This window comes from Tursiops truncatus, chromosome 15 (assembly GCF_011762595.2).
Source record: "Tursiops truncatus isolate mTurTru1 chromosome 15, mTurTru1.mat.Y, whole genome shotgun sequence".
NCBI lineage: Eukaryota > Metazoa > Chordata > Mammalia > Artiodactyla > Delphinidae > Tursiops > Tursiops truncatus.
In genome coordinates this window covers 22,769,975-22,797,624 of record NC_047048.1, presented here as the reverse complement: position 1 = coordinate 22,797,624, position 27,650 = coordinate 22,769,975, and the positions used below count along the sequence as shown (strand labels likewise).

At 41.7% G+C, this 27,650-nt stretch overlaps 1 protein-coding gene across 6 annotated transcripts in view; it reads left to right on the top strand.

Annotated features, from left to right (window-relative positions):
- Window positions 1-27,650, top strand: part of IQCK (IQ motif containing K) — a 126,238-nt gene that overhangs the window by 78,371 nt on the left and 20,217 nt on the right. For all 6 annotated transcript variants that reach the window (XM_019921798.3, XM_073792256.1, XM_073792257.1 and 3 more), the window contains one exon: window positions 15,761-15,872. In XM_019921798.3, the coding sequence (XP_019777357.2) occupies window positions 15,761-15,872 (112 nt within the window). The remainder of the gene's footprint in view (window positions 1-15,760; window positions 15,873-27,650) is intronic.

The following is a 27,650-nucleotide window of genomic DNA, read 5'->3' as shown; positions in this document are numbered from 1 at the left end:
CCAGGGCTCACAAAAGCCTTCTCTAGGGTTCCAGGCTTTCCTGGTAATGAGACGTTAACTAACAAGGTTGCTATATTTCGCATTGGTAAACAGCAGTCCTCAATTTGAAATGAAAGAAATCAAGGAAAAGAGGAAGGGTCTCTGGCTAAAAGGAGGAAAGTCACCCTAACTTGATGAGCAGAACCCTGAGAACAACGGCAGGCCTCCAGAATGATGGGGAAACAGGTGTCTCTGTTTGTTGAATACTTAGGTAATGGGATTCAAGGGATTGTAGCAAAAATCCATCCATTATTTTTAAGTAAAAGAACTCTTGTTTGCCTCTCAGCAGCCTGTTACTTAAAATTTAAACACGGGTATTCCTGAAACAATATATGCTCATTGTAAACATCCCAAACAATTCAATCCAGAAAAATATGTAGTAAAAAGTGAAAGCCCCCCTCCCGACCAATTTCACTTCCTCCCTAGAGGAACCCACACTCCTCGTGTATCCTTCCAAACTTTAAGAATAAACCAATGGTAAAGAAAGAATTTGACTATAATAAAACATAGTCAACTTGCTGATTATAATTAGTGCTAGCCTTTCTTTAGTGATTCAGAAGATCCTTTGAGTTTATTCTCATTAAGGGTATCAGCTGTCACAGTACAGAAATGTGGGGATTTCTGTGTGCTTATATCCCAATAAACAGAAGCTTGTGGGAAAGTTGTGGACAAACCCCCCTTTTGGCCTCCCAGGAGGATTTGGGCTTGCTCAGACCACAGCTGATAACCTTCCTACCCATAACAGAAATGTTGAAGGTACCTAACCCTATGAACATGAGACTTTAGGAAACATTATAAAAACATTGGTTTGTAATTTAAATGATTTGGGGGATTACCTTATGTTCTATGACATAAATATAGGGTCATTTTTATTCTCTGAAGTTTGCATAACTTTATAATTTATAGGTAGATACATATACAGTACTTTATATGTGTATATAATTTTTTAAATTATACATTTATAGACAAATTTTATTTTTTTAAGCAAGAGTAGCTTTCATTTATAATTTCAGCTGGAAACAGTCAAGTCTTCTTTACTTTGGAAAAAGAAAATCACTTGAGTAGTTTTCTTAAAACAAGGAAGACACCCCATACCCCATGCACTGGAAGAAGAAGCTATAAGAAGAACTTTATTTTTCTTGAGTGTGATAAGCCCAGTTCTCCAAATTCCTCTTGGTGAGTAGAGCTCTCGGGTGCATTGGATCAATCTGCATAAAGAAGCTAGGAACTTTCTGGACGGAAAGGGATTGAGTCATCCCAATCCCAAAATTTCTCAAGATGCCTAGTTATAAAAACCCATGGGAGAACCCTTCTGGAAGAAACAAGACTCTTGGGAAACTAATCCAGGAAAGTAAAAGGTTAAAGGATGTTGATGATTGCAAGTTTGTCATGACTGGGCTCCCTATCACTTTTAAGTGGTCGTTCTTGCTTTGAAACTGAAAAAAAAAATAGTCATCCCTCAGTATCTATGGGGAATTGGTTCCAGGACCTGTGCAGATACCAAAATGGGAGGAAGCTCAAGTCCCACAGTTGGTCCTTGGTATCTGAAGTTCCACATCCATGGATTCAACCCACCATGGATTGTGTAGTACTGAACCATACAAGGGGACACACACAATTGAAACCCATGTTACTCATGGGTCAACTATGTTTCCATATTTTAGTGATGGATCTGGATCTGAAGACATTTTGCTGCTTGTTCTTTTGTTTCAACTTCCTCAAAGGCAAATCCCTTTGGATTTCCAGTAGACTTATAATGTGGTATACTCATCTAAACCACATTGCCACATTTAAAAAATACTTTTTCAATCCAGATGAACATTTTGGGAAGTAATTCCTATGCTAAATTGGAAGCAGTATTAAATATGTTAGGATTTAATAAGTATATACTAAGCTTTAATCACAATCCCTATACCTTATTTAGAAGGTCAATAAATTTTAACTTAAAAAAAACACAACATTGTGGGAATAGAATTGAGAGTTCAGAAATGAACCCATACAGCTGTGGTCAATTGATTTCTGACAAGGGTACCATGACTATTCAATGGGGGAAATAATTGTCTCTTTAACAAATGGTGCTGGGAAGACTGCAGTCTACATGCAGAAGAAATAAGTTGGATGCTAACCTTATACCGTGTAAAATATTAGCTCAAAATGGATCAGAGAGCTAAATATAAGAGCTAAAACTATACAACTCGTGTAAGAAAACATAGAATTAAATCTTTATGACCTTGAATTCAGCAATGGTTTCTTAGACATGACACCCAAAGCACAAGCAACGAAGAAAAAATAGATAAATTGGACTTCACCGAAATTAAAGACTTTGTGCATCAAAGGACATGATGAAGAGACAGTTTACAGAATGGGAGAAAAGTTTTGCAGGTTGTATATCTGATAAGGGTCTAGTACCCAGAATATATATTGAATTCTTACAATTCGACAATAAAAAGACAAACAACTCAATTTTATCAAGAGCAAAGGACTTCAATAGACATTTCTCCAAAGAAGATATACCAATGGCCAACAAGCAAATGAAAAGATGCTCGATGTCATTAGGGAAATGCAAGTCAAAACCACAATGAGATACCATTTTATACCCACTAGGATGGCTATGAGAATAATAATTTTAAAAATGGAAAATATGTGTTGGTAAGGATGTGACGAACCCTCATACATTGCTGGTGAGAATATAAAATGATGCAGCTACTGTGAGAAACAATTAGTGATTTCTCAATAAATTAATCATAAAATTACCATATGACCTAGCAATTCCACTCCTAGGTATATACTCAAAAAAAAAAATTGAAAATATGTGCTCAAACAAAAACTCACACACAAATGTTCATAGCAGCTCTATTAAGTATAGCCAAGGGGCTTCCCTGGTGGTGCAGTGGTTGAGAGTCCGCCTGCCGATGCAGGGGACAGGGGTTCGTGCCCCGGTCCGGGAGGATCCCACATGCCGCGGAGCGGCTGGGCCCGTGAGCCATGGCCGCTGAGCCTGCGCGTCCGGAGCCTGTGCTCCGCAACGGGAGAGGCCACAACAGTGAGAGGCCCACGTACCGCAAAAAAACCCAAACCAAACAAACAAACAAAAAAAGTATAGCCAAAAAGTAGAAACAACTCCAATGTTCATCAGCTGATGAATAGATAAACAAAATGTGGCATGACTATGCCATGGAATATCATTCAGGAAGGACTGAAACATGCTACAAAGTAGATAAACCTCAAAAATATTAAATGGTGAGTGCAAGACTCCAGACACAAAAGGCTACATATTATATGAGTTAATTTATATGAAATATCCAAAATAGGCAGATCCATAGAGACAGTGGATCTACGCACTAAGAAGACACCATGGAGACTAAAGCAGATAGTGGATGCCAGAGGCTGGGGAGAGGGGAGAATGAAGTGACTGCTTAATGCATGTGTGGTTCCTTCTCGGGTGATGAAAAGCTTCTGGAACTAGATAGTGGTGATGATTGCACAACATTGTAAATATACTGATGCCACTGAATTGTACACTTTAAATTGGTTAAAATGATAGATTTTATGTTATGTGCATTTTACCATAATTTTTAAAAATTGGGGTTACTTGTGACTCTATTGAAAATCCAGTGGGAGGGAAGAGAAACAGGCTCCCCAAAGTCAAATTACTATGAGAGAAGGAAGAGGTAGACTCTGTTGACGGGGGGAGAACCAAAATGTAATAGCAGTGGTTCTGGTGCTGTGAGGCGGTGGATGTTGAAACCCAATTCAGTCTAGCTCTTTCAGGGACTGTGTTTGTGTCCTGGGGAGGTGGATGTGTGGGTGACTCTAAAAAGTTGAAATCAAAGAACTGCACCGATCACAGTAGGAAGCCTGGGTCCCAGTGATCAGAGTAGGAAGTCACAAAACCCAGCGGCGTCCCAGAAGATCAGGAGGTCGGGCCCTGGCTTGGAGCCATCACCTGGATCAGCAGAGCTGGGGGCAGTTGGCCCCTTTAGACAAGCCTGTGCTCTCCTACTTGCCCTCTCCCCAGGCTCCCTTTACTCATTTTCCTTAAATGCTAAATCCTGCAGGTATGCAAGAGTTCCATTTCTGCTGCAGTTTGTCCTGCATCTCTCCCCAGCACCCGAGATGCCAGATCCTGACTGTTAGCCCAGCCCGTCTGAGTTGTGGCCTCAAGAAGAGAGGGGCAAGCAGGTCACCATTTTGGGCACCTAGGATAGACAGTGAGGGCCACTGCCTAGAAACGGGTACACTGATCTGGGCATGCAATGGGTGACCCCCTCCCCTGCCCCAGTGCCATGTACTAATTCCTGTATAGGTAACTCTTCCCCCAGAATATAAACCTGCTACCTCATTTTTTTTGTTTTGTTTTTAAAAATATTTATTTATTTATTTGGCTGCGTCAGGTCTTAGTTGTGGCACGCGGGATCTTTTTTGCAGCATGTGGGATCTTTTTAGCTGCAGCATATGGAATCTTTAGTTGCGGCATACGAACTCTTAGTTGTGGCATGCATGTGGGACCTACTTCCCTGACCAGGGATCGAACCCGGGGCCCCTGCATTGGGAGCACAGAGTCATAGCCACTGGACCAGCAGGGAAGTCCTCGCTACTACCTCATTTTAAACCAATAGAGCCCATTAAACAAGGAAACCATTTTCATGAGGACATGTTTCTCATAACATCTTGTTACCCAGTGCACAGAGCCAAACAAACTGAAATGTCGGAGTTTGGAGCAGAGAAAGGTTTATTGCAGGGCCATGCGAGGAGACGGGTGGCTTGTGCCCTCCAAACCCCGAATTCCTTAAAGGGTGTCAGCAAAGCACTTTTAAAGGCAAGGTGAGGGAGGGCTGTGGTTAGTTGTTGCAAACTTCTTGGTGTAGAAATCCTTCGTTCTTACATACGTCCATGTAGGTCAGGTCACAATGTTCCTGTAAACCTCCAATAAGACAAATGTTATTCTCTGTTCTCCCACTTTTTATCTCTATATATGATTGGACTCTTAAAGGGCAAAGCCTTGAGAATGAGTTATCCTGTATATTTCAGCCTATAGGCAACATCCTTTTTTTAAATTTTATTTATTTTATTTATTTTATGTTTGGCTGTGTTGGGTCTTTGTTGCTGCGTGCGGGCTTTCTCTAGTTGCGGTGAGCGGGGGCTTCTCTTGTTGTGGAACAGGGGCTCTAGGCGCGCGGGCTTCAGTAGCTGTGCCACGTGGGCTCAGTAGTTGTGGCGCACGGGCTTAGTTGCTCCGCGGCATGTGGGATCTCCCCAGACCAGGGCTCAAACCCGTGTCCCCTGCATTGGCAAGTGGATTCTTAACCACTGCACCACCAGGGAATTCTGATAGGCAACATCCTTTTACAAAAGATGCAGAACCAGCACAGCTAAGCACAGGAAACAGAGCACAAAGATTAAAGTAAAAGGAACAGATCTAATATGGAGTCAGATTTGTTCTTCCCTATTACAGCATTCTCACAGCATTCTTTGGGACTTTAACATATCTTTCAAAATACATATATCAATAAAATATATAAAGTCACTCAGTTCCAGTCTTGGAATCCATGCTGTGAGGAGTGCCTCTGCCAGCATGTGGGGAGTAGCAAGATGAAGTGGGAAGGGGAGAATGGGAGCAGCTGTGAGCCTTCTGTGCCTCCTCTGCTTTCTCACCCCTCTGCACCTTTCTGCAGGCTGGTGTCTCTCCCCAGGACACCATGACACTCCATTCACCTCCTCTCCACGGCCAACTCCACTTCATCCTTCCACACTCAGCCCAGAGGCCATCTCCTCCGTGAAGGCTTTCCTGACCTCTCCAGGCTGAGTCCGCTGCCCCCTCTGTGTTCTCTTGTACTTGCCGATATCCTTACTCTTATCACACCTTGTTGATCTTGCTCCTGTGTCTCCTACTAGACTTTTTTTAAATTTTATTTTATTAAAAAAATTTTGTTAACATCTTTATTGGAGTATAATTCCTTTACAATGGTGTGTTGGTCTCTGCTTTATAACAAAGTGAATCAGCTATACATATACATATATCCCCATATCTCCTCCCTATTGCGTCTCCCTCCCACCCTCCCTATCCCACCCCTCTAGGTGGTCACAAAGCACCGTGCTGATCTCCCCGTGCTATGCAACTGCTTCCCACTAGCTATCTGTTTTACATTTGGTAGTGTATTTTTATCCATGCCACTCTCTAACTTCATCCCAGCTTACCCTTCCCCCTCCCCATGTCCTCAAGTCCATTCTCTACATCTGTGTCTTTATTCCTGTCCTGCCTCTAGGTTCATCAGAACCTTTATTTTTTCTTTTTTCAGATTCCATATATATGTGTTAGCATACGGTATTTGTTTTTCTCTTTCTGACTTACTTCACTCTGTATGACAAACTCTATGTCCATCCACCTCACTACAAATAACTCAGTTTCGTTTCTTTTTATGGCTGAGTAATATTCCATTGTATATATGTGCCACATCTTCTTTATCCATTCATCTGTCGTGGGACACTTAGGTTGCTTCCATGTCCTGGCTATTGTAAATAGTGATGCAATGAACATTGTGGTACATGACTCTTTTAAAATTATGGTTTTCTCAGGGTATATAAGAAATCTCTCAGTAGTGAGATTCCTGGGTCATGTGGTAGTTCTATTTTTAGTTTTTTAAGGAACGTCCATACTGTTCTCCACAGTGGCTGTATCAATTTACATTCCCACCAACAGTGCAAGAGGGTTCCCTTTTCTCCACACCCTCTCCAGCATTTATTGTTTGTACATTTTTTTTTTTTTTTTTTTTTTTTTTTTGCGGTACGCAGGCCTCTCACTGTCGTGGCCTCTCCCGTTGCGGAGCACAGGCTCCGGACGCGCAGGCTCAGCAGCCATGGCTCACGGGCCCAGCTGCTCTGTGGCACGTGAGATCTTCCCGGACCGGGGCACGAACCCATGTCCCTTGCATCGGCAGGTGGACTCTCAACCACTGCGCCACCAGGGAAGCCCTGTAGATTTTTTTGATGATGGCCATTCTGACTGGTGTGAGGTGATATCTCACTGTAGTTTTGATTTGCATTTCTCTAATGATTAGTGATGTTGAGCATCCTTTCATGTGTTTGTTAGCAATCTGTATAACTTCTTTGGAGAAATGTTTATTTAGGTCTACTGCCCTTTTTTTTTTTTTTTTTTTTTGTGGTACGCAGTCCTCTCACTGTTGCAGCTTCTCCCGTTGCGGAGCACAGGCTCCGGACGCGCAGGCTCAGCGGCCATGGCTCATGGGCCCAGCCGCTCCGCGGCATGTGGGATCTTCCCAGACCAGGGCACGAACCCATGTCCCCTGCATCGGCAGGTGGACTCTCAACCACTGCACCACCAGGAAAGCCCTACTGCCCATTTTTGGATTGGGTTGTTTGTTGTTTTGATATTGAGATGCATGAGCTGCTTGTATATTTTGGAGATTAATCCTTTGTTAGTTGCTTCGTTTGCAAATATTTTCTCCCATTCTGAGGGTTGTCTTTTCGTTTTGTTTATGGTTTCCTTTGCTGTGCAAAAGCTTTTAGGTTTCATTAGGTCCCATTTGTTTATTTTTGTTTTTATTTCCATTTCTCTAGGAGGTGGATCAAAAGGATCTTGCTGTGATTTATGTCATAGAGTGTTCTGCCTATATTTTCCCCTAAGAGTTTTACAGTGTCTGGCCTTACATTTAGGTCTTTAATCCGTTTTGAGTTTACTTTCATGTGTGGTGTTAGGAAGTGTTCTAATTTCATTCTTTTACATGAGCTGTCCTTTTTTCCCAGCACCACTTATTGAAGAGGCTGTCTTTTCTCCATTGTATATTCTTGCCTCCTTTATCAAAGATAAGGTGACCATATGTGCGTGGGTTTATCACTGGGCTTCTATACTGTTCCATTCATCTATATTTCTGTTTTTGTGCCAGTACCATAGTCTCTTGATTACTGTAGCTTTGTAGTATAGTCTGAAGTCAGGGAGCCTGATTCCTCCACCTCCGTTTTTCTTTCTCAAGATTGCTTTGGCTATTCGGGGTGTTTTGTGTTTCCATACAAATTGTGAAATTTTTTGTTCTAGTTCTGTGAAAAATGCCATTGATAGTTTGATAGGGATTGCATTGAATCTGTAGATTGCTTTGGGTAGTATAGTCATTTCACAATGTTGATTCTTCCAATCATGGTATATCTCTCCATCTGTTTGTATCATCTTTAATTTCTTTCATCACTGTCTTACAGTTTTCTGCATATGGGTCTTTCGTCTCCTTAGGTAGGTTTATTCCTAGGTATTTTATTCTTTTTGTTGCAGTGGTAAATGGAAGTGTTTCCTTAATTTCTCTTTCAGATTTTTTGTCATTAGTGTATAGGAATGCAAGAGATTTCTGTGCATTGATTTTGTATCCTGCTACTTTACCAAATTCATTGATTAGCTCTAGTAGTTTTCTGGTAGCATCTTTAGGATTCTGTATGTATAGTGTCATGTCATCTGCAAACAGTGACAGTTTTACTTCTTCTTTTCTGATTTGGATTCCTTTTATTTTTTTTTCTTCTCTGATCACCTTAGCTAAAACTTCCAAAACTATGTTGAATAATAATTGTGAGAGTGGGCAACCTGCTCTTGATCTTAGTGGAAATGGTTTCAGTTTTTCACCATTGTGAATGATGTTGGTTGTGGGTTTGTCATATGTGGGCTTTATTATGTTGAGGTAAATTCCCTCTATGCCTACTTTCTGGAGAGTTTTTATTATAAATGGGTGTTGAATTTTGTCAGAAGTTTTTTCTGCATCTATTGAGATTATCATATGGTTTTTATCCTTCATTTTGTTAATATGATGTATCACATTGATTGATTTGTGTATATTGGAGAATCCTTGCATTCCTGGGATAAACCCCACTTGATCATGGTGTATGATCCTTTTACTGTGCTATCGGATTCTGTTTGCTAGTATTTTGTTGAGCATTTTTGCATTTAAGTTCATCAGTGGTATTGTCCTGCAGTTTTCTTTTTTTGTGACATCTTTGTCTGGTTTTGGTATCAGGGTGGTGGTGGCCTCATAGAATGAGTTTGGGAGTGTTCCTCCCTCTGCTATATTTTGGAAGAGTTTGAGAAGGATGGGTGTTAGCTCTTCTCTATATCTTTGATAGAATTCGCCTGTGAAGCCATCTGGTCCTGGGCTTTTGTTTGTTGGGAGATTTTTAATCACAGTTTCAATTTCAGTGCTTGTGATTGGTCTGTTTATATTTTGTATTTCCTCCTGGTTCAGTCTTGGAAGGTTGTGCTTTTCTAAGAATTTGTCCATTTCTTCCAGGTTGTCCATTTTATTGGCATATATTTGCTTGTTGTAATCTCTCATGATCCTTCGTATTTCTGCGGTGTCGGTTGTTACTTCTCCTTTTTCATTTCTAATTCTGTTGATTTGAGTCTTCTCCCTTTTTTTCTTGATGAGTATAACTAGTGGTTTATCAATTTTGTTTATCTTGTCAAAGAACCAGCTTTTAGTTTTACTGATCTTTGCTATTCTTTCCTTCCTTTCTTTTTCATTTGTTTCTGATCTGATCTTTATGATTTCTTTCCTTCTGCTCACTTTGGGGTTTTTTTGTTCTTCTTTCTCTAATTGCTTTAAGTGTAAGGTTAAGTTGTTTACTTGAGATTTTTCTTGTTTCTTGAGGTAGGATTGTATTGCTATAAGCTTCCCTCTTAGAACTGCTTTTGCTGAATCCCATAGGTTTTGGGTCATCGTGTTTTCATTGTCATTTGTTTCTAGGTATGTTTTGATTTCCTCTTTGATTTCTTCAGTGATCTCTTAGTTATTTAGTAGTGTACTGTTTAGCCTCCATGTGTTTGTATTTTTTACAGTTTTTTTTCCTGTAATTGATATCTAGTCTCATAAGCGTTGTGGTTGGAAAAGTTACTTGATATGATTTCAATTTTCTTAATTTTACCAAGGCTTGATTTGTGACCCAAGATATGATCTATCCTGGAGAATGTTCCATGAGCACTCGAGAAGAAAGTGTATTGTGTTGTTTTTGGATGGAATGTCCTATAAATATCAATTAAGTTCATCTGGCTTACTGTGTCATTTAAAGCTTGTGTTTTCTTATTTACTTTCATTTTGGATGATCTGTCCATTGGTGAAAGTGAGGTGTTAAAGTCCCCTACTATTATTGTGTTACTGTCGATTTCCCCTTTTGTGGCTGTTAGCATTTACCTTATGTATTGAGGTGCTCCTATGTTGGGTGCATATATATTTATAATTGTTATATCTTCTTCTTGGATTGATCCCTTGATCGTTATGTAGTGTGCTTCCTTGTCTCTTGTAACATTCTTTAAAGTCTATTTTATCTGATATGAGTATTGCTACTCCAGCTTTCTTTTGATTTCCATTTGCATGGAATATCTTTTTCCATCCCCTCACTTTCAGTCTGTATGTGTCCCTAGGTCTGAAGTGGGTCTCTTGTAGACAGTATATATACGGGTCTTGTTTTTGTATCCATTCAGCCAGTCTGTGTCTTTTGGTTGGAGCATTTAATCCATTTACATTTAAGGTAATTATCGATATGTATGTTCCTATTACCATTTTCTTAATTGTTTTGGGTTTGTTTTTGTAGGTCTTTTTCTTCTCTTGTTTCCTGCCTAGAGACATTCCTTTAGTATTTGTTGTAAAGCTGGTTTGGTGGTGCTGAATTCTCTTAACTTTTGCTTGTCTGTAAAGGTTCTAATTTCTCCATTGAATCTGAATGAAATCCTCGTTGGGTAGAGCAATCTTGGTTGTAGGTTTTTCCCTTTCATCACTTTAAATATGCCTGCCACTCCCTTCTGGCTTGCAGAGTTTCTGCTGAAAGATCAGCTGTTAACCTTATGGGTTATTTATGGGTATGTTATTTGTTACTTTTGCCTTGCAGCTTTTAACATGTTTTCTTTGTGTGTAATTTTTGATAGTTTGATTAATATGTGTCTTCACATGTTTCTCCTTGGATTTGTCCTGTATGGGACTCTCTGCGCTTCCTGGACTTGATTGACTATTTCCTTTTCCATATTAGGGAAGTTTTCAACTATAGTCCCTTCAAATATTTTCTCAGTCCCTTTCTTTTTCTCTTCTTCTTCTGGGACCCCTATAATTCGAATGTTGGTGCGTTTAATGTTGTCCCCGAGGTCTCTAAGACTGTCCTCAGTTCTTTTCATTCTTTTCTCTTTATTCTACTGTGTGGCAGTTATTTCCACTATTTTGTCTTCCAGGTCACTTATCCGTTCTTCTGCCTCAGTTATTCTGCTATTGATTCCTTCTAGAGAATTTTTAATTTCATTTATTGTGTTTTTCATCATTGTTTGTTTGCTCTTTAGTTCTTCTAGGTCCTTGTTAAACCTTTCTTGTATTTGTCCATTCTATTTCCAAGATTTTGGGTTACCTTTACTATCATTACTCTGAATTCTTTTTCAGGTAGACTGTCTATTTCCTCTTCATTTGTTTGGTCTGGTGGGTTTTTACCTTGCTCCTTCATCTGCTGTGTGTGTCTCTGTTTTCTCATTTTGTTTAACTTGCTGTGTTTGGGGTCTCTTTTTCACAGGCTGCAGGTTCGTAGTTCCCATTGGTGTCTGCCCTCAGTGGGTAAGGTTGGTTCAGTGGCTTGTGTACGCTTCCTTGTGGAGGGGACTGGTGCCTGTGTTCTGGTGGATGAGTCTGGATCTTGTCTTTCTGGTGGGCAGGACCGCATCTGGTAGTGTGTTTTGGGGTGTCTGTGAACTTAGTATGATTTTAGGCAGCCTCTCTGCTAATGGGTGGTGGTGTGTTTCTGTCTTGCTAGTTGTTTGGGCATCCAGCACTGGAGCTTGCTGGCCGTTGGGTGGAGCTGGGTCTTAGCATTGAGATAGAGATCTCTGGGAAGCTCTTGCCGATTGATATTACATGGGGCCAGGAGGTCTCTGGTGGTCCAGTGTCCTGAATTCAGCTCTCCCACCTTAGAGGCTCAGGCCTGACACCAGGCTGGAGCACCAAGACCCTGTCATCCAGAGAGCTCAGAAGAAAAGGGAGAAAAAAAAAGAAAGAAAGAAAAAAGATAAATAAATTAAAAGAAATTATTAAAATACAAAAATAATTTTAAAAAAGAGGAGAGCAACCAAACCAATAAACAAATCCACCAGTGATAACAAGTGCTAAAAACTAAACTAAGATAAACATAAAAATCAGAAACAAATCAGTCACAGACAGCAAACCCAAGTCTACAGTTTCTCCCAAAGTCCACCGCCTCAGTTTTGGGATGATTCGTTGTCTATTCAGGTATTCCATAGATGCAGGGTACATCAAGTTGATTGTTGGGATTTAATCTGCTCCCGAGGCTGCATGGAGAGATTTCCCTTTCTCGTCTTTGTTTGCACAGCTCCTGGGGTTCAGCTTTGGTTTTGGCCCTGTGTCTGTGTGTAGGTCGCCCTCAGGCATCTGTTCCCTGCCCGGACAAGACGGGGTTAAAGCAGCAGCTGATTAGGGCACTCTTGCTCTCTCAGGCCAGGGGGAGGGAGGGGTAGGGTAGTAATAATTGGAATGCGGGTTGAGCCTGTGGTGGCAGAGGCTAGCATTACGTTGCAACAGCCTGAGGCACGCCGTGTGTTCTCCCAGGGAAGTTGATCACGGGACCCTGGCAGTGGCGGGCTGCACAGGCTCCCACGTGGTGGCGGGGGGGAGGTGTGGATAGTGACCTGTGCTTGCACACGGGCTTCTTGGTGGCAGCAGCAGCAGCGTTAGCATTTCATGCCCATCTCTGGGGTCTGAGCTGATCAGCAGCAGCGTTAGCATTTCATGCCCATCTATGGGGTCTGAGCTGATAGACGCGGCTTGTGCCCGTCTCTGGAGCTCGTTTAGGCAGTGCTCTGCCTTCTGTGGGCACATGGGGAAGGAATCCCCGCTCATCACGCACCCTTGCCTCTTGCCTCTTAGGCAGTTCCAGACTTCTTCCTGGACTCCCTCCCGGCTAGCTGTGGTGCACTAGCCCCCTTCAGGCTGTGTTCACCAACCCCAGTCCTTTCCCTGGGATCCGACTGAAGCCCTAGCCTCAGCTCCCAGCCCCCGCCCATCCCCTCCGGGGAGCAGACAAGCCTCTCAGGCTGGTGAGTGCCGGTCGGCACCGATCCTCTGTGTGGGAATCTCTCTGCTTTGCCCTCTGCACGCCTGTTGCTGCGCTCTCCTCCGTGGCTCCGATGCTTTCCCCCAACCCCCTGTCTCCACCAGTGAAGGGGCTTCCTAGTGTGTGGAAACTTTTCCTCCTTCACAGCTCCCTCCCAGAGGTGCAGGTCCCGTCTCTATTCTTTTGTCTGTTTTTTCTTTTTTCTTTTGCCCTACCCAGGTATGTGGGGATTTTCTTGCCTTTTGGGAAGTCTGAGGTCTTCTGCCAGCGTTCAGTTGGTGTTCTGTAGGAGTTGTTCCACATGTAGATGTATTTTTGATGTATTTGTGGGGAGGAAGGTGATCTCCACGTCTTATTCCTCCGCCATCTTGAAGGTCCCCTCCTACCAGACTCTTAAGTCCCTCAAGGGAAATTGGAACAGTCTGCCTACATTTGAATCCACCATTTCCTAGCTCCAAGATTCGGCAAGCCACTTAAACTCGGTTTCCTTATCTGTAAAATGGAGATAATCATTTCTGCCTGGTTTTGATAGTTAAAATTTGTAAAACATTTAAACAATGCCCGGAACATAAGTGTTCAATAAATACGTTATATTAGTAATTTAAAAATAATAACAATCATCATTATTACAATTACCATTAATTATCTCTTTATTCTCAATGTCTAGCACAAAGCGCAGTATGCAGTAGGCATTCAGTCAATCAAATGGAACTGTGGTTAGTGCATTACCTGTGATTAATCCAGAACTCTGCTGTCCAGTACAATAGCCACCAGCTCTGTGTGGCTTCTGAGCACTTAAAATGTGTTTAGTACAGATTAAGATGCTCTGTAAGTATAAAATACATACCAGAGGTTGAAGCCTTGGTATAGAAAACAGAAAGTAAAATATCTCATAAATTATATTTTATATTGATTACATGTAGAAATTATATTATTTTGTATCTTTTAGGTTAAGTAAGATATACTCTTAAAAATAATCCTGCCACTTTATTTTCACTTTTTAAAACAGGATTGCAATAGAACTACCATATAATCCAACAATTCCACTTCTGGGTATTTATGCTAAGAAAACAAAAACATTAATTCAGAAAGATATGGGAGGGACTTCCCTGGTGGTAGAGTGGTTAAGAATCCACCTTCCAATGCAGGGGATGCGGTTTCGATCCCTGGTCGGGAAGCTAAGAACCCACGTGCTGTGGGGCAACTAAGCCCGCACACCACAACTACAGAGCCCATGTGCCCTGGAGCCTGCGCACCACAGCTAGAGAGCCCGCGCACCACAATGAAAGATCCCACGGGCCGCAACTAAGCCCTGACACAGCCAAAAATAAAATAAATAAATATTAAAAAAAAAAAAGATATGGGAATTCCCTGGAAGTCCAGTGGTTAGGGCTCCACGCTTTCACTGCCAAGGGCTAGGGGTTCCATCCCTGGTTGGGGAACTATGTTCACTGCAGTATTATTTACAATGGCCAAGATATGGAAGCAGCTGAAGTGTCCATTAATAGATTAATGAATAAAGATGTGGAATATATATCTCTTCTGTCTCTGTGTCACATTTTGGTAATTCTTGCAATATTTCAAACTTTTTCATTATTATTTGTTATGGTGATCTGTGATCAGTGATCTTTTGACATTATTATTGTAATTGTTTTTTTGTTTTGTATTTTTTAATTAAGGAATGTACATTGGTTTTTTTAGACATAATGTTGTTGCACACTTAATAGACTACAATATAGTGTAAACATAGCTTTTATATGCACTGGGAAACCAAAAAATTTGTGCCACTCACTTTATTTCAATATCTCCTTTATTTCAGTAGTTTAGAACTGAACCTGAAATATCTCCAAGGTATGCCAATATTACTCAGCCATAAAAAAAGAATGAAATCTTGCCATTTGTGACAACATGGAAGGATCTAGAGGGTATTAGGCTAAGTGAAATAAGTCAGACAAAAAAGACAAATACGGTATGATTTCACTTATATGTGGAATCTAAATAAACAAACAAAACAGAAACAGACTCACAGATACAGAGAACAAACTGGCATTTGCAGAGGGGAGGTGAGGGGGGGGATGGGCAAAATATGTGATGGGGATTAAGAAGTACAAACTTCCGGTTATAAAATAAATTAGTCCCGGGGATGTACTATACAGCATAAAGAGTATAGTCAATAATACTGTAATAATTTTGTATGGCGACAGATGGTTTCTAGGCATATTATGGTGATCATTTCATAATGTATTTAAATGTCAAATCACTATGTTGTACACCTGAAACTAACATAATATTGCATGTCAATTATACTTCAATAAATGAATATTTAAAAAAATAATAAGATGAGACTGCAAGGAAATTTAAAATTTCACATGTGATTTCATTATATTTCTATTGGGCAGCACAGATCTAGAAAGCTCTCAGCCTACCATTAGTGTAGCAAACCTTCATCCAACCTCATTTACTTTCAAATATTATATAAGCTTTAGGAGTATAGATAATTCATTTAGAACAATGATTCCTTTAGAATCAAAAGTACATCCAGGTGGTTTGTAAAGGATTTTCCTTGCAGGGTTACAAGCTAATGTGTAAAAGTATGTAGAAAGAGAACTAAAGCTTTGGGGGAATTTTCCAGGTTCGCTGTGATCCTGAGATTCAAGAATTGCGTCAGTGGCAGAAGAAACTGCGTGAGGACAAGCACATCCGCCAGCGAGTCGAAATTTTCTGGGCCAAGCAAGAGCAGAAAGGTGAGTTGTTTGATTCACAGCCCTTGGTTTATTCAGAAAAAGCCTGAGTCTTACCCCAGGCTCAAGAAGGAAGCCCTCTGAGGTTTTATAAGGTCCCTATATCTGCGCGGGACTCCATTGGGGGTAGGGGAGGTGGCAGCATGTTAAGATTCAGCTTTGGAATGACAATATAATTGACATGGCCATTCCCCTCACTCAGGGACACATTCAGTGTCATCCCATGTCTGCAGGTCTCTTTTTTTAGCTGCAAGACAACAAGAATAACTCATCATTTTGGAGTCACAGTGCCCATCAATGTGATGGGTAGTTTTTCTTCTAAGCTGTTGATTGTGTGTCTGAACTCAAGCGGTGTTTTATGCCATCCTCTCCCCTTTTCTGAGAAATTAAACACATACACACATTGAAGTATTAAGAATAAGAGAACAAGCACCCATCACCTGTCATGTGCAAGTGTCACAATTTTGTCCTATTTGCTTCCCTTCTTAATTTTTAAACTTTAAGTTACTACATATTCGTGGTAGGAAAATTAGACAAACAAAAAACAAAAGGGGGGTGAAAATCAGAAATCTCACCACTGTTAAAATTTTGGTGCACATCCTGCTATACTTTTTCAGTACAAAAAGATGCAAAAAAATATATATTCATATATTATTAAAAATGGGTTTTTACATTCTGTTACAAGTACATCTGTATATTCTGTTATATCATCTACCCTGTCACTAAACATACTCAGAACATCATTCGGTCAGCACTAGAGAGTGGCATCATGACTTTTTTTTTTTTGGCTGCATTGGGTCTTCGTTGCTGTGCGCGGGCTTTCTCTGATTGTGGCGAGCGGGGGCTGCTCTTCATTGCGGTGCATGGGCTCTAGACGCGCGGGCTTCAGTAATTGTGGCACATGGGCGTAGTAGTTGTGGCTTGCAGGCTCTAGAGCACAGGCTCAGTAGTTGTGGTGCACGGACTTAGTTGCTCTGCGGCATGTGGGATCTTCCCGGACCGGGGCTCGAACCTGCGTCCCCTGCATTGGCAGGTGGGTTCTTAACCACTGCGCCACCAGGGAAGCCCCATCATGATGTTTAATGGCTGTGTGGTATGAATTTAGCATCACTTATTTAACCAACAACATGGAATGAGATTCATGGTATATTAACAAGTGGAAAAAAGTTACAGAACCATAAATTTTCATTCATATTAAAAATATATACAGGGAAACAGAGAGATGTCTAAACAGCCTGGAAGAATACTTTAATGGTAGTTTCCTTTAGGAATTAGGACTAGGGGGAATCTTGCACTGTTGGAGTCTTTTAAATAAGTGCAGTACTTTACAATTATGAAAACCAATGGAGAAAAAATGATCATAGCTACCTCGGCAGCCTACAGGCCATCACACTCCCACCATCCGTGCTCTGACCTCCCCGCCCTCCCCGTCCCTGTCCGCCTTCACTAGGCTGCAGCTCCTCCAGTCTCTCTTGCTCTGCCATATGCCAACGCCTTCCTCACCTCTGGGACTCTGCACTTTCTATTCCTTTCCTGCCAGATCATCCTTTCCCAGCTCCTGTATGGCCATTTCTTCTCACCCTCCAGGCCTGGGGACATTACCGCCTCAGAGGGGCCTTCCCAAATTGCCCTGCCTAAAGGGAAAAGGAAAAATATTGAGCAATCTCAGCGTGGTGGAGTCTAAACAAAAGTTTTCTTTTTTGCCCAGAAACTGTCTTCAACCCTGTTCTCTCGAATCTCTTTCCAGTTCCTGCTTGGCATATTGGTTAGATTTCATGTCTTTTAAGTATGTTCTGATTTCATAAAGTCCAGTCTACTTAAAAATCTCAATCTCAGATCCAATTTAATGCTTACTCACCCGCCTCTGCTCTGCCTCAGTGGGGTTGGGAGTGGGGGAAAGAATTGTCTGCTCTTTCACACGTCCACCCTTTCCTCTTCAAAGCCACTTGCTCCTTCGGTGGGTTTGGGTGGGAGGCAGGCAGATCCAAGGGGCATCTTCTCTGCACTCCCTGTTGTGACCCTCTCTCGGCTGCTGCCGCTTCTCTGGCTGAGACCGCGTGGCCACCCATGTCTTGTGGGCAGGCATCCCCTTGCTGGCTCACTGACTCCTGTGTTTCATATGAGCTCTTCCTCAGGGGAGACAACACGTGGCAGAACCCCCCGTACGGATCTGGCTCTGTCTCTCCCTTTTCTGCCACCACCCGGACCCCACCTCTGCCAGTCCACTCCCAGCCTTTTGCTCCTGGGGTCTCCTTACCCAGTGGCCAGCCCTCTCGGGTGGGGCAATGGAAAGATAGTTCAGGTTACCTCCCAGCGTCCACCTGACGCAGAAGAAACCAGCGGTGGACACGCAGACTTCTCCACTGCCCCACCCCAGCGTGTCTCCCCAGTTCACACTGAATCTGCTCTAACAGGCACAGTAGAATGAAGTGTAATGTAAATCTGCCCTTAAAGGAGATGACAGATAATGAAGCACCCCCATTCTTTTTGAGTTGTTCTCTTGGCTCTTCCCTCCCTTGTCTTAGGGCTTGGGTGGTGGAAGCACCCACTCTTGTCTAAGAGAAGAGAGAAAAGCAAGCACTCTCCTTTAGGACAGATTCTCAATCTTTTTGGACTGTGAACCAGTAAGAAATAGTTTTATGTCACAATTTAGTACATATGAATGTACAGATGGTTTCATATATACCTAGCTAAAACAAAAGTTTTATAAAAAAATTACCTTATATGTAATACCCTTTGGTATTTTCTAGTCTTTTGAGTTTTTAATTTTGTTAATGCTGGACATGACTCAGTAAATTTATTTCATGGCCCACTAATGTGTCTTGGCCCATGGTTTGAAGCACACTGCATTGATTCACTACTCCACAGCTCCTACAGTTTCTTCTCCCCCTTTCCTACCCGTAGTCATCGGCTTAAGTAATGGTTAGGCCCCTTCTTCATAAACAGTTGTTCTCAATATTGGCTGCATATTTGAATCACCTCAGGAGCTTTCTAAAAATACTAATGCTATTGACTGAAAACCCTAGAAGCAATGAGCATTCCTAGTGCCCAGATCTTGGTTTCTAAGTACCCCTCATTCTAAATGGAATTAGGTTGGGTTTTTGTTTTGTTTTGTTTTGTTTGAGAAATGGTCGATTCCAGGGCTGGGGCAGGGAAAGTAGAAGAGCTTAGAATGTCTTTTGCCAGAAAATAAAGAAGGCTCAAAAAATTGATGGGAACATGGGAAAAGAATACAGGCTCCAGCTTGAAGGGAGTCTCACTGGGCAAATCTGGGACAATTTAAGCATCAAAATTAACATCAGAATTTAAGCATGAAAATCAACAGTGACTGTAATGAACTCATTGACTAAAAAAAAAAAAAAATCCAAATGTCCATATGGATACCAAATAAAGAAACAAATAAACAAATAAATGTGAGAGAAGAGGAGGCTTTTCTCCCACATTAGAATGCCAACTAATACATTTAGCAGTATAATGAAATTTAAGTCACCATTTTATAACCATGTTAGTGAATTAATTGGCTCAGGCAACAATCATCAATAGATGCTAAACCACTGAGTGAACGTTTGATGAGGAACATGATATTCATAGTCTGAAAATATCTCTTCACAAGGCAGGGTCTTTAACACAGAGGGGAAAATAGTAACTTTGCATGAGAGAAGCCTGGCAGAGCCGCCTTAACCAAGTGTTGGAGATTAATGTCACCAATAACGGGACAAACTGACATCACATGCCTTCTGGTATGATGTACTGAGGAAGACACACATCACAGACGCTTATGCACAACTCCTGTAAAAAATGCACAACTTGAATCTAATCATGAGGAAACATCAGATCTACCCAAATTGAGGAAACACTCCAAAATAACTGATTTGGACTCTTCAAAAATGCCAGTGTCAAGGAAGCCAAAAAGATTAAAGGAGACCAAAGAGATGTGACAGCTGAATGCTGTGCATGACCTTAGATTGAATCTCGGATGGGGAAAAATGCTATAAAAGACATTATTGAGACAGTTAACAAACTTTGAGTATGGGCTTTATATTAGACAGTGGTATGTAGCACTATTAAGTTTCCTGATTTTGATCAGTGTTCTTGGGCTATATCAGAAACCTCTTCATTCTTAAGATGCATGATGAAGGTTTTAGGGATCAAGGGATATGATATGCAGCTTAATCCCCAATGATTCAGAAAAATATAATTTATAAAACATGCACACATATATATATATACACACACAGAGAAAATGATCAAGTATAAACAATGGCGAATCTGAGAGTTCTTTGGATGACTATTGCAACTTTTCTGTAAATTCAAAATTACAAGATAAAAAAATACCAGTGCCTCATCTCCAGAAATTCCAACTTGATGGGGATGGGCCCTGGGCGTCCATGTTACTGTTAAGTTTCCCCAGTTCTAATGGTCAGCCAGAGTTGCGACCCTAAGGACGTGCTAGATCCCCAGGGGTTTGTGTTCTCTTTAAAATGTAGAGTCCTCTAGGCCCGAGTGTCCTACTGATGCATGATTGTACTTCCGTTATTTGCTGACTTTGCAGTTACATGCCTTCCTCACTAAAGTGTAAGCTCCATGCGGATGAAGGCCTCGTCCTCATGCAGTGCTGGCACAAAGTAAGCACCAAATAAATTTTGGTTGAATGAATGAACGAGGGAATAAATGAATGGATGGAGTTCTGAGGCTTGTATGAGTCCACATACAGACAGAGCCTGGTACAGAGCAGGAGCTCATCAAATTGGCGGTCTTGGTGTCCCTTGTTAAGAAGCAATTTGAGCTGTAACTGTTTGGCAGGCTTGTCTGCGTACAGCTGCCGGTTCATTTCACTTAAAATTGGAAGACAATCAGGGCTGTAATCAGTTTAAAGGTCAGGAAAAGTGCAGCATGCCTATTTATTTCTGTTGTTACTTATTTTTTTGAGTTGATTTGCCGTTGGTTCGCTGATTGGTTTGGCTTGCTGTGTAGAAGGGAGCGCAGACTGGATTTAACTCTGTGATCCAGCTAGCAGTGGAGGGCAAAGTGAAAGAGGTCCCACCTCGGCCACCTGCTGCCCATGTCCCTTGCTGCCTTTCCACCTTCTGAGGGTTCCAGAAGGAACAGTGCTTTCCAAAAAAGATGAGGTTTTCAGTAAATGCCCCAATGTGAACTCAGGGGTAAATTTCCCATTTATGATGAGACTGTGAAATGGTCTTCAGGAAAAACGTCAGTTCTAAACACCATCCCCAGATCTGTGGTCAGTTTGGAAAGAAGTCAATACAGCACAGCTGGTAAAGGACTGGGCTTTGGAGTTGACCAGAGTTGCCCTTGGAGTCCTTTTACTTTTATCTGTGTGACCGTGATCTAGTTAACTTCATTGAGCCTCAGTATTCCCATGTGCAAAATGGGAATAATAATAGTCCTGTCTCATACAGTTGTTAAAGGATTGCAAGAGACGATCTTTGGAATAAGTCCTGGCACATAGTTCCCATACATGTTGGTTATTGTCGTTATTAAAATATCTCTGTGCTTCAAACAATTTTGTATTGATTTCCTCCACTAGACTCTTAAGTTCCATGGGGTTCCATGTGGGGACTGTGTGTCTTATTCATCTTGATGTCCCCACACCTAGCACAGAGCCTGGTATAGAGCAGGCAGTCTGTACATATTTGGTGGATGCAGCTCTGGGTTTCATTTTGTAGATGAATAAGTTAGGCCCTGGAAGGTCGAGGGCTTGCCAAGGTCACACAGCCGAGGAGGGCCTAGGGCTGGGGCACAGGCATGCCCTTTCTCTGTCCCGTGTTCTGACACATATGGGAGGAGAGTTGCAGAGAGACAAGACACTCTTTTGGATTCTACCATCAGACCCAAACCTCTCAGGAATCCTCCTGAACATGACATACGGCTTGTCCAATTTCTTATGACCTATGGTTTCGTGCTGTTGGTGTTTGCATTGGCTGAAGCCCTCGGGTAAGGGCTGAATTGCCAGGAGCAGGGTACAACGTGCTGCCCATCAAGTGAAGTAGAACTTTTTGTCCCCTTCAGGGGTCACCAAGCTGAATCATTTTGTTAAGTTCATGTATGGAGTTACTTCCTGTTTTAAACCTTATGAATCTGGGTACTGTAGCGGTTTCAAAAATCAATCCCCCCCAGCCAAGGTGACACTGTAATTAGACCCCAAAGAGCTCTGATGAAGCAATTTGAAAATTAATAGTAAACACATGTAGTTCTCCTTTAGATTTGCGGTAAAGAAAAAAAGTGGAGTGATTGCAAATAAAAATGGGTTTCACCTTCATGTAAGAAAACTGCAAACTCATCCATGTACAAATCCAGCAAACAAACATAATATAATTGTTTAGTCAATGCCATTTTATCCATATCGTGCTCTGGTATTTATAGTATGAATGAGTTTTGCCAAGTTCATTCCTTGGAGCAACCTTGGTGCAGACAGGAGGTCTGAGGGAGAGAAGCATCAGCTGTCAGGGTAGAACCATGGTCATTTATAGCCTGTCTCATGTTACACTGAGCCAGAGGCCGTCCTGAACAGAATTTTCCTCTAGGACAGAAACAGTGTGAAGTTATCCTGAAGTCTCTATCCATTGGGACAGTTGCAGGAATTATTTTTAAAAACATGTGTGACAAGAATTACAGCTAATATAATCCAAAAGAAGATGCCAGAGTCATTTTTGAGATGTGGTCAAAAATCCCTTCTTGATTAATAGCATATTTTTAGCTTCATATAACTGGTAATTGTTTTCAAATGTGCTTTGTAACTGACTATTCATATTTTATTTGGAAATCTAGTGTGAGTAAGGAGAAAGAAAACATAGAAACTGTTCCCATAACATCAGATTACATTTATTATATATACTACATCAGATTACATATATATATATATACACACAACATCAGATTGCAATTTTTAAATGTGTGTGTATATTGTATATTTGTGTAAATACTCTTTTTTTTTAATATATTTATTTATTTTTGGCTGCGTTGGGTCTTTGTTGCTGTGCGCGGGCTTTCTCTAGTTGCAGGGAGTGGGGGCTACTCTTCATTGCGGTGCGCGGGCTTCTCATTGCGGTGGCGTCTCTCGTTGTGGAGCACGGGTTCTAGGCGCGCGGGCTTCAGTAGTTGTGGCAGGTGGGCTTAGTAGTTGTGGCTCGCGGGCTCTAGAGCTCGGGCTCAGTAGTTGTGGCGCACGGGCTTAGTTGCTCCGCGGCATGTGGGATCTTCCCGGGCCAGGGCTCAAACCCGTGTCCCCTGCATTGGCAGGAGGATTCTTAACCGCTGCGCCACCAGGGAAGTCCCTGTAAATACTCTTTGAATGACTTTATCACTTCTTGATATTTTAAAGAAAAGGGTGGGGGAGGCTGACCTGTCAAAGGAGATAGATTGTTTACTTTTGTTTGCTCACCTGTTTGTTCCCTACCTCAGTCCAAGAGTAGTTTGTAGTTGCTTACAGAAACACATATAATATAACATTTTTAGGTAAATGTGGTAATTGGATTAAGGAAAAATTAAGAGTAGAGAAAATAGAAAGCCATTGAATGCAGTAAGCAAAATACTTACTCCAAGGCCTATACTTGCTAGAGATTTCTTAGGGACAAAGTAAAGAGGGAAATAAGGCCTGTTGCATAATTCATAGTGTCCATAAGGAAAAAGACAGTCCGGCTGTTCAGGAAATACTGGGCCCTTCCCTAATACATTATGCAATGTGAATAATAACCTCAAAAATGTTCCTACAATAAATAGAAATGTGGCTCTGAGCTTCCTAGAAGCCATAGCAATGAAGGAAATAGGATCATTACATTGTTTGTTGCCTTCAAATTTCAAAAAGTTTCTTGGAAGCACTAATTACTGGAGCTGATTTTTCTCTCGTAAAGAAGACACTGTAACGTAGTGAACATCAATCTTCCTTTCCCTTAATGAGTTTCTTAGAAGGGCATTTGCTTCTGGAGGGAAAAGATAAAAGCCTGGGGTAGAGGTGGGATAGAAACCAGAGAAATTTCTTTACTTGATTTTTTTTTTCCTTGATTTTAAATCTAGTATTTTAAGTTTAGATTGTAATGACAAATCTTAACTATTAGGATTGGGTTTTAAGGATATTCTTAAAATAAGCACCTTATCTTGGCCATACCACCTGATTGTGACCTTAGGATGCTGCTGGAACTTAGCTCTTAGAGCAGAGAAGCCTGTCCGGAGCTCAGGAGTAGCCGTGAGTTAGCGAGCATGTACCGCGTGCCAGGCCCTGTGTTTCCATGTAGCCTTCATACCTGCTCTCCCAGAGAGAAGATATTCTCTCCATTGTACAGATGAGGAAACTGGAGCTGGGAGGTTACTTGACTCACACAGGTCACACAGCCAGGAAGGCCAGAGACCAGGGATTTGAACCCAGGTCTGCCTGATGCCAGGGAACCTCTGGTCATCTCCTGCCATGGTGTCCAGTTACCTTAAGCTGTGGGTCCAGTAAGGCTCGTTGACCCCTTGCAAAGCTTCCCATCCGGGTACCAGGAGCCCCAGGCTGGACAGTGGGCAGCGTCTGGCCATGCCTCCTGCCCTGCACACTAGCCGAAATGACCACAGGCCACTGGAATAAGGGAGGTTTGAGGGTAGGAGAGTCTGGGTCCTCAATCCGAAGGCTGCAGGATCTATAACCATGTTTCTGGGAGACATTTCCATCAGAGCAGGAAGCCAGGGGTGAGTGGATAAGGATGAGGACGTTTTTCTCTCCCTCCTTCCAAACTCCCTGCCCATCTACAGATGAGGAGCAGTGAAGGGCTTGGCCCCAAAAGAGGGCACCCAGGTGCAGAGAACACTGTAGCCGACGGCTCAGGAGGTGGGTTCTGGCATTAAGTGTGACCCTTTGTGACTAACAAACATAATCTATCATATAAGGGCAAATTTTCAGTAACATTTTCCAGAGACAACCACTGTTTAGTATGTCAGCTCATAGAGTTTCTTCATCTGCCTATTAATACATAAGTATATATACACACACATATTTATAAACATGAACCGTATTATATATAGTATACTGTAACTTGCTTTTCTCTTCACTTGGCAATGTATCATTGACATCTCTTCATGCCACATATACAGAGATCTATCTCATTATTTTTTGTGGTTCCATAAAAATGATAGATCTGTATCATACTTTTTAAAAACAAATCCCAATGAATGGATATTTGGCTTGTATTACGAATAATGCATCCACAGACATTCTGTAGGTATATTCTTGCTTACTTACAGAAAGTATTCCTATAGGATAAATTCCTAGAAGTGGAATTGCTGGGTCAAAGGATATAAATATATTAAGTTTAGAAAGTGATCACCATACTGTCATCCAAAAACATTGCACCAGTTTATACTTAATGCCACCAAGTCACTTCGGAACGTTTGATGGGTGATGTAATCTTTGTGCTTCATTTTCCCTACTTTTAAAATGAGAATGATTATGCCTCAGGGATAATTCTAAATGAGGTCATTGCTTTGATATTACCATGCCTCTTTAAGAAGAAATATGCTATCTGGAAATCTAAGGTGTCATTTTCATTTTAACTTTTTCTCTCATATCTCCCCAAACTTTACTTCCTTCTCCATTTTAACCTGCAGAAGAAATAAAAATTTGATTAAAAGAAATCTAGTGACTTCATGCCTTGATATTACTTTCATCAGTTCTATTTTTAAGACTCACCAGTGGGTGGGGATGTTAGGATGACATCAACTTTCATACATATCTTTATTTTATTTTATTTTATTTATTTATTTAGGCTGAACTGGGTCTTTGTTGCTGTGCACGGGCTTTCTCTAGTTGCAGCGAGCTGGAGCTACTCTTCGTTGCGGTGTGTGGGCTTCTCATTGCGGTGGCTTCTCCTTGCAGAGCACGGGCTCTAGGCGCGTGGGCTTCAGTAGTTGTGGCATGCAGGCTCAGTAGTTGTGGCTCACGGGCTCTAGAGCTCAGACTCAGTAGTTGTGGCACATGGGCTTAGGTGCTATGCGGCATGTGGGATCTTCCCGGACCAGGGCTCAAACCCGTGTTCCCTGGCAGACAGATTCTTAACCACTGCGCCACCGGGGAAGTCCCATACATATCTTTTCATTTAAAAGTTGCAAAAGTGCACAACTAGGATGTGCCTTCTGTTGAAATGCTCGAAGATCCCCTACTATTCTACCGAAATGCAAAGTAAAATAAAAAACGATTTCCTTTATGAACTGGTCTGCCCCCAAAGTTCAAATCCCCAATTTAAGATTATGTAAATGGATGCTTCCAACCATTAGTTTCATTCCATCATCTGACTGTTTAGCATCCTTCTTTGCCATTATAGAAAGCAGAATGCTTTTGTAGGATTTAGGTAAATCCACAAATGTCTGGAAGGCTCACGGCACCGAATTGCATTAAGTTTCCCATTTATCAGCTGTATAACCTTGTGGTGGTTGCTTAATCTCTCTGTGACTCAGTTTGCATGGCAATAAAATGGAAACACTCATGTTAGTAACCACCCCATAGGGTTTTTGTAAGGATTAAATGAACCGGAATAGTGTCTGGCTGAAAAAACAAAGTGATCACTAAATAACTATTATTAGTAATGTAAATGCTCAACGTATGGCTAATATACATTGTTATTAAGAATATGGGGGGCTTCCCTGGTGGTGCAGTGGTTAAGAATCTGCCTGCCAATGCAGGGAACACGGGTTCGAGCCCTGGTCCGGGAAGCTCCCACATGCTGCGGAGCAATTAAGCCCGTGTGCCACAACTACTGAGTCTGAGCTCTAGAGCCCGCGAGCCACAACTACTGAGCCTGCATGCCACAACTACTGAAGCCCGCGTGCCTAGAGCCCGTGCTCTGCAAGGAGAAGCTACCGCAATGAGAAGCCCACACACCACAACGAAGAGTAGCCCCAGCTCGCTGCAACTAGAGAAAGCCCGCGCGCAGCGGCAAAGACCCAGTTCAGCCTAAAATAAATAAAATAAATAAATAATAAAATTAAAAAAAAAAAAAAAGAATATGGGCTCTGGGATCTGAATGAACCGAGTCCTGCCTCCTACCATCAGTGGTCAGGGCAAGGCACTCATCCTCTTGAAGCCGTTTTCTCCTCTGTTATATGGGGACAGTTAGGGCCCATCCCAGAGAGCTCCTGTGAGGATTAAATAATATTAAATACCATGTATCCTATTAAATAGATCCTTGGCACAAAGTGAGTGATCAATAACTGGTGACTGATTTTAGTAATATTTTTTAAACTGTCAAGAAAAACAAAATGTACGCCAGGTAATTTACCTGCAGCAGTGGTTCTCACTCCTGGATGCAGGTTAGAATCCCCTGGGGGAAATTTACAAGGATGTGTCAGGCCAGAGGCCAGAGAAAGGGATTACATGTGTTTATTCTTAGTAGTGGATTTGTTGTAACCACATCAGCAAAATCCTGATACTATGGATTAGCTGCAAGATTCCAGTAATAGCTTTGGATTCAAAATCTTCCTTTGCAAGGGTTCTTCTCACTAATGCAATATCATCTGGATTAAATTCAGGGGATCTGAGTTCCTGGCCCAACTCTGCAATTTACCAGCTAGATGGGCCTTGCTCTCTTCTTTGAAAAGTGGAAGAAGTGAGCCAGGAAATCTATAAAACAGGAAATCTGAGAGGTGTTTGCTGTAGAATCTCCTGCCTCCTGGGCAAAGAGGCCTATTGTTGGGCAAATCCAAACCTTGGAAAACTATTGCTCTTGTCTTGGTGGTGGTTGTTGGATTTGGGAGTTTGGTCTCAAGATCGAAGGCAAAAGCAATAGATGGGGA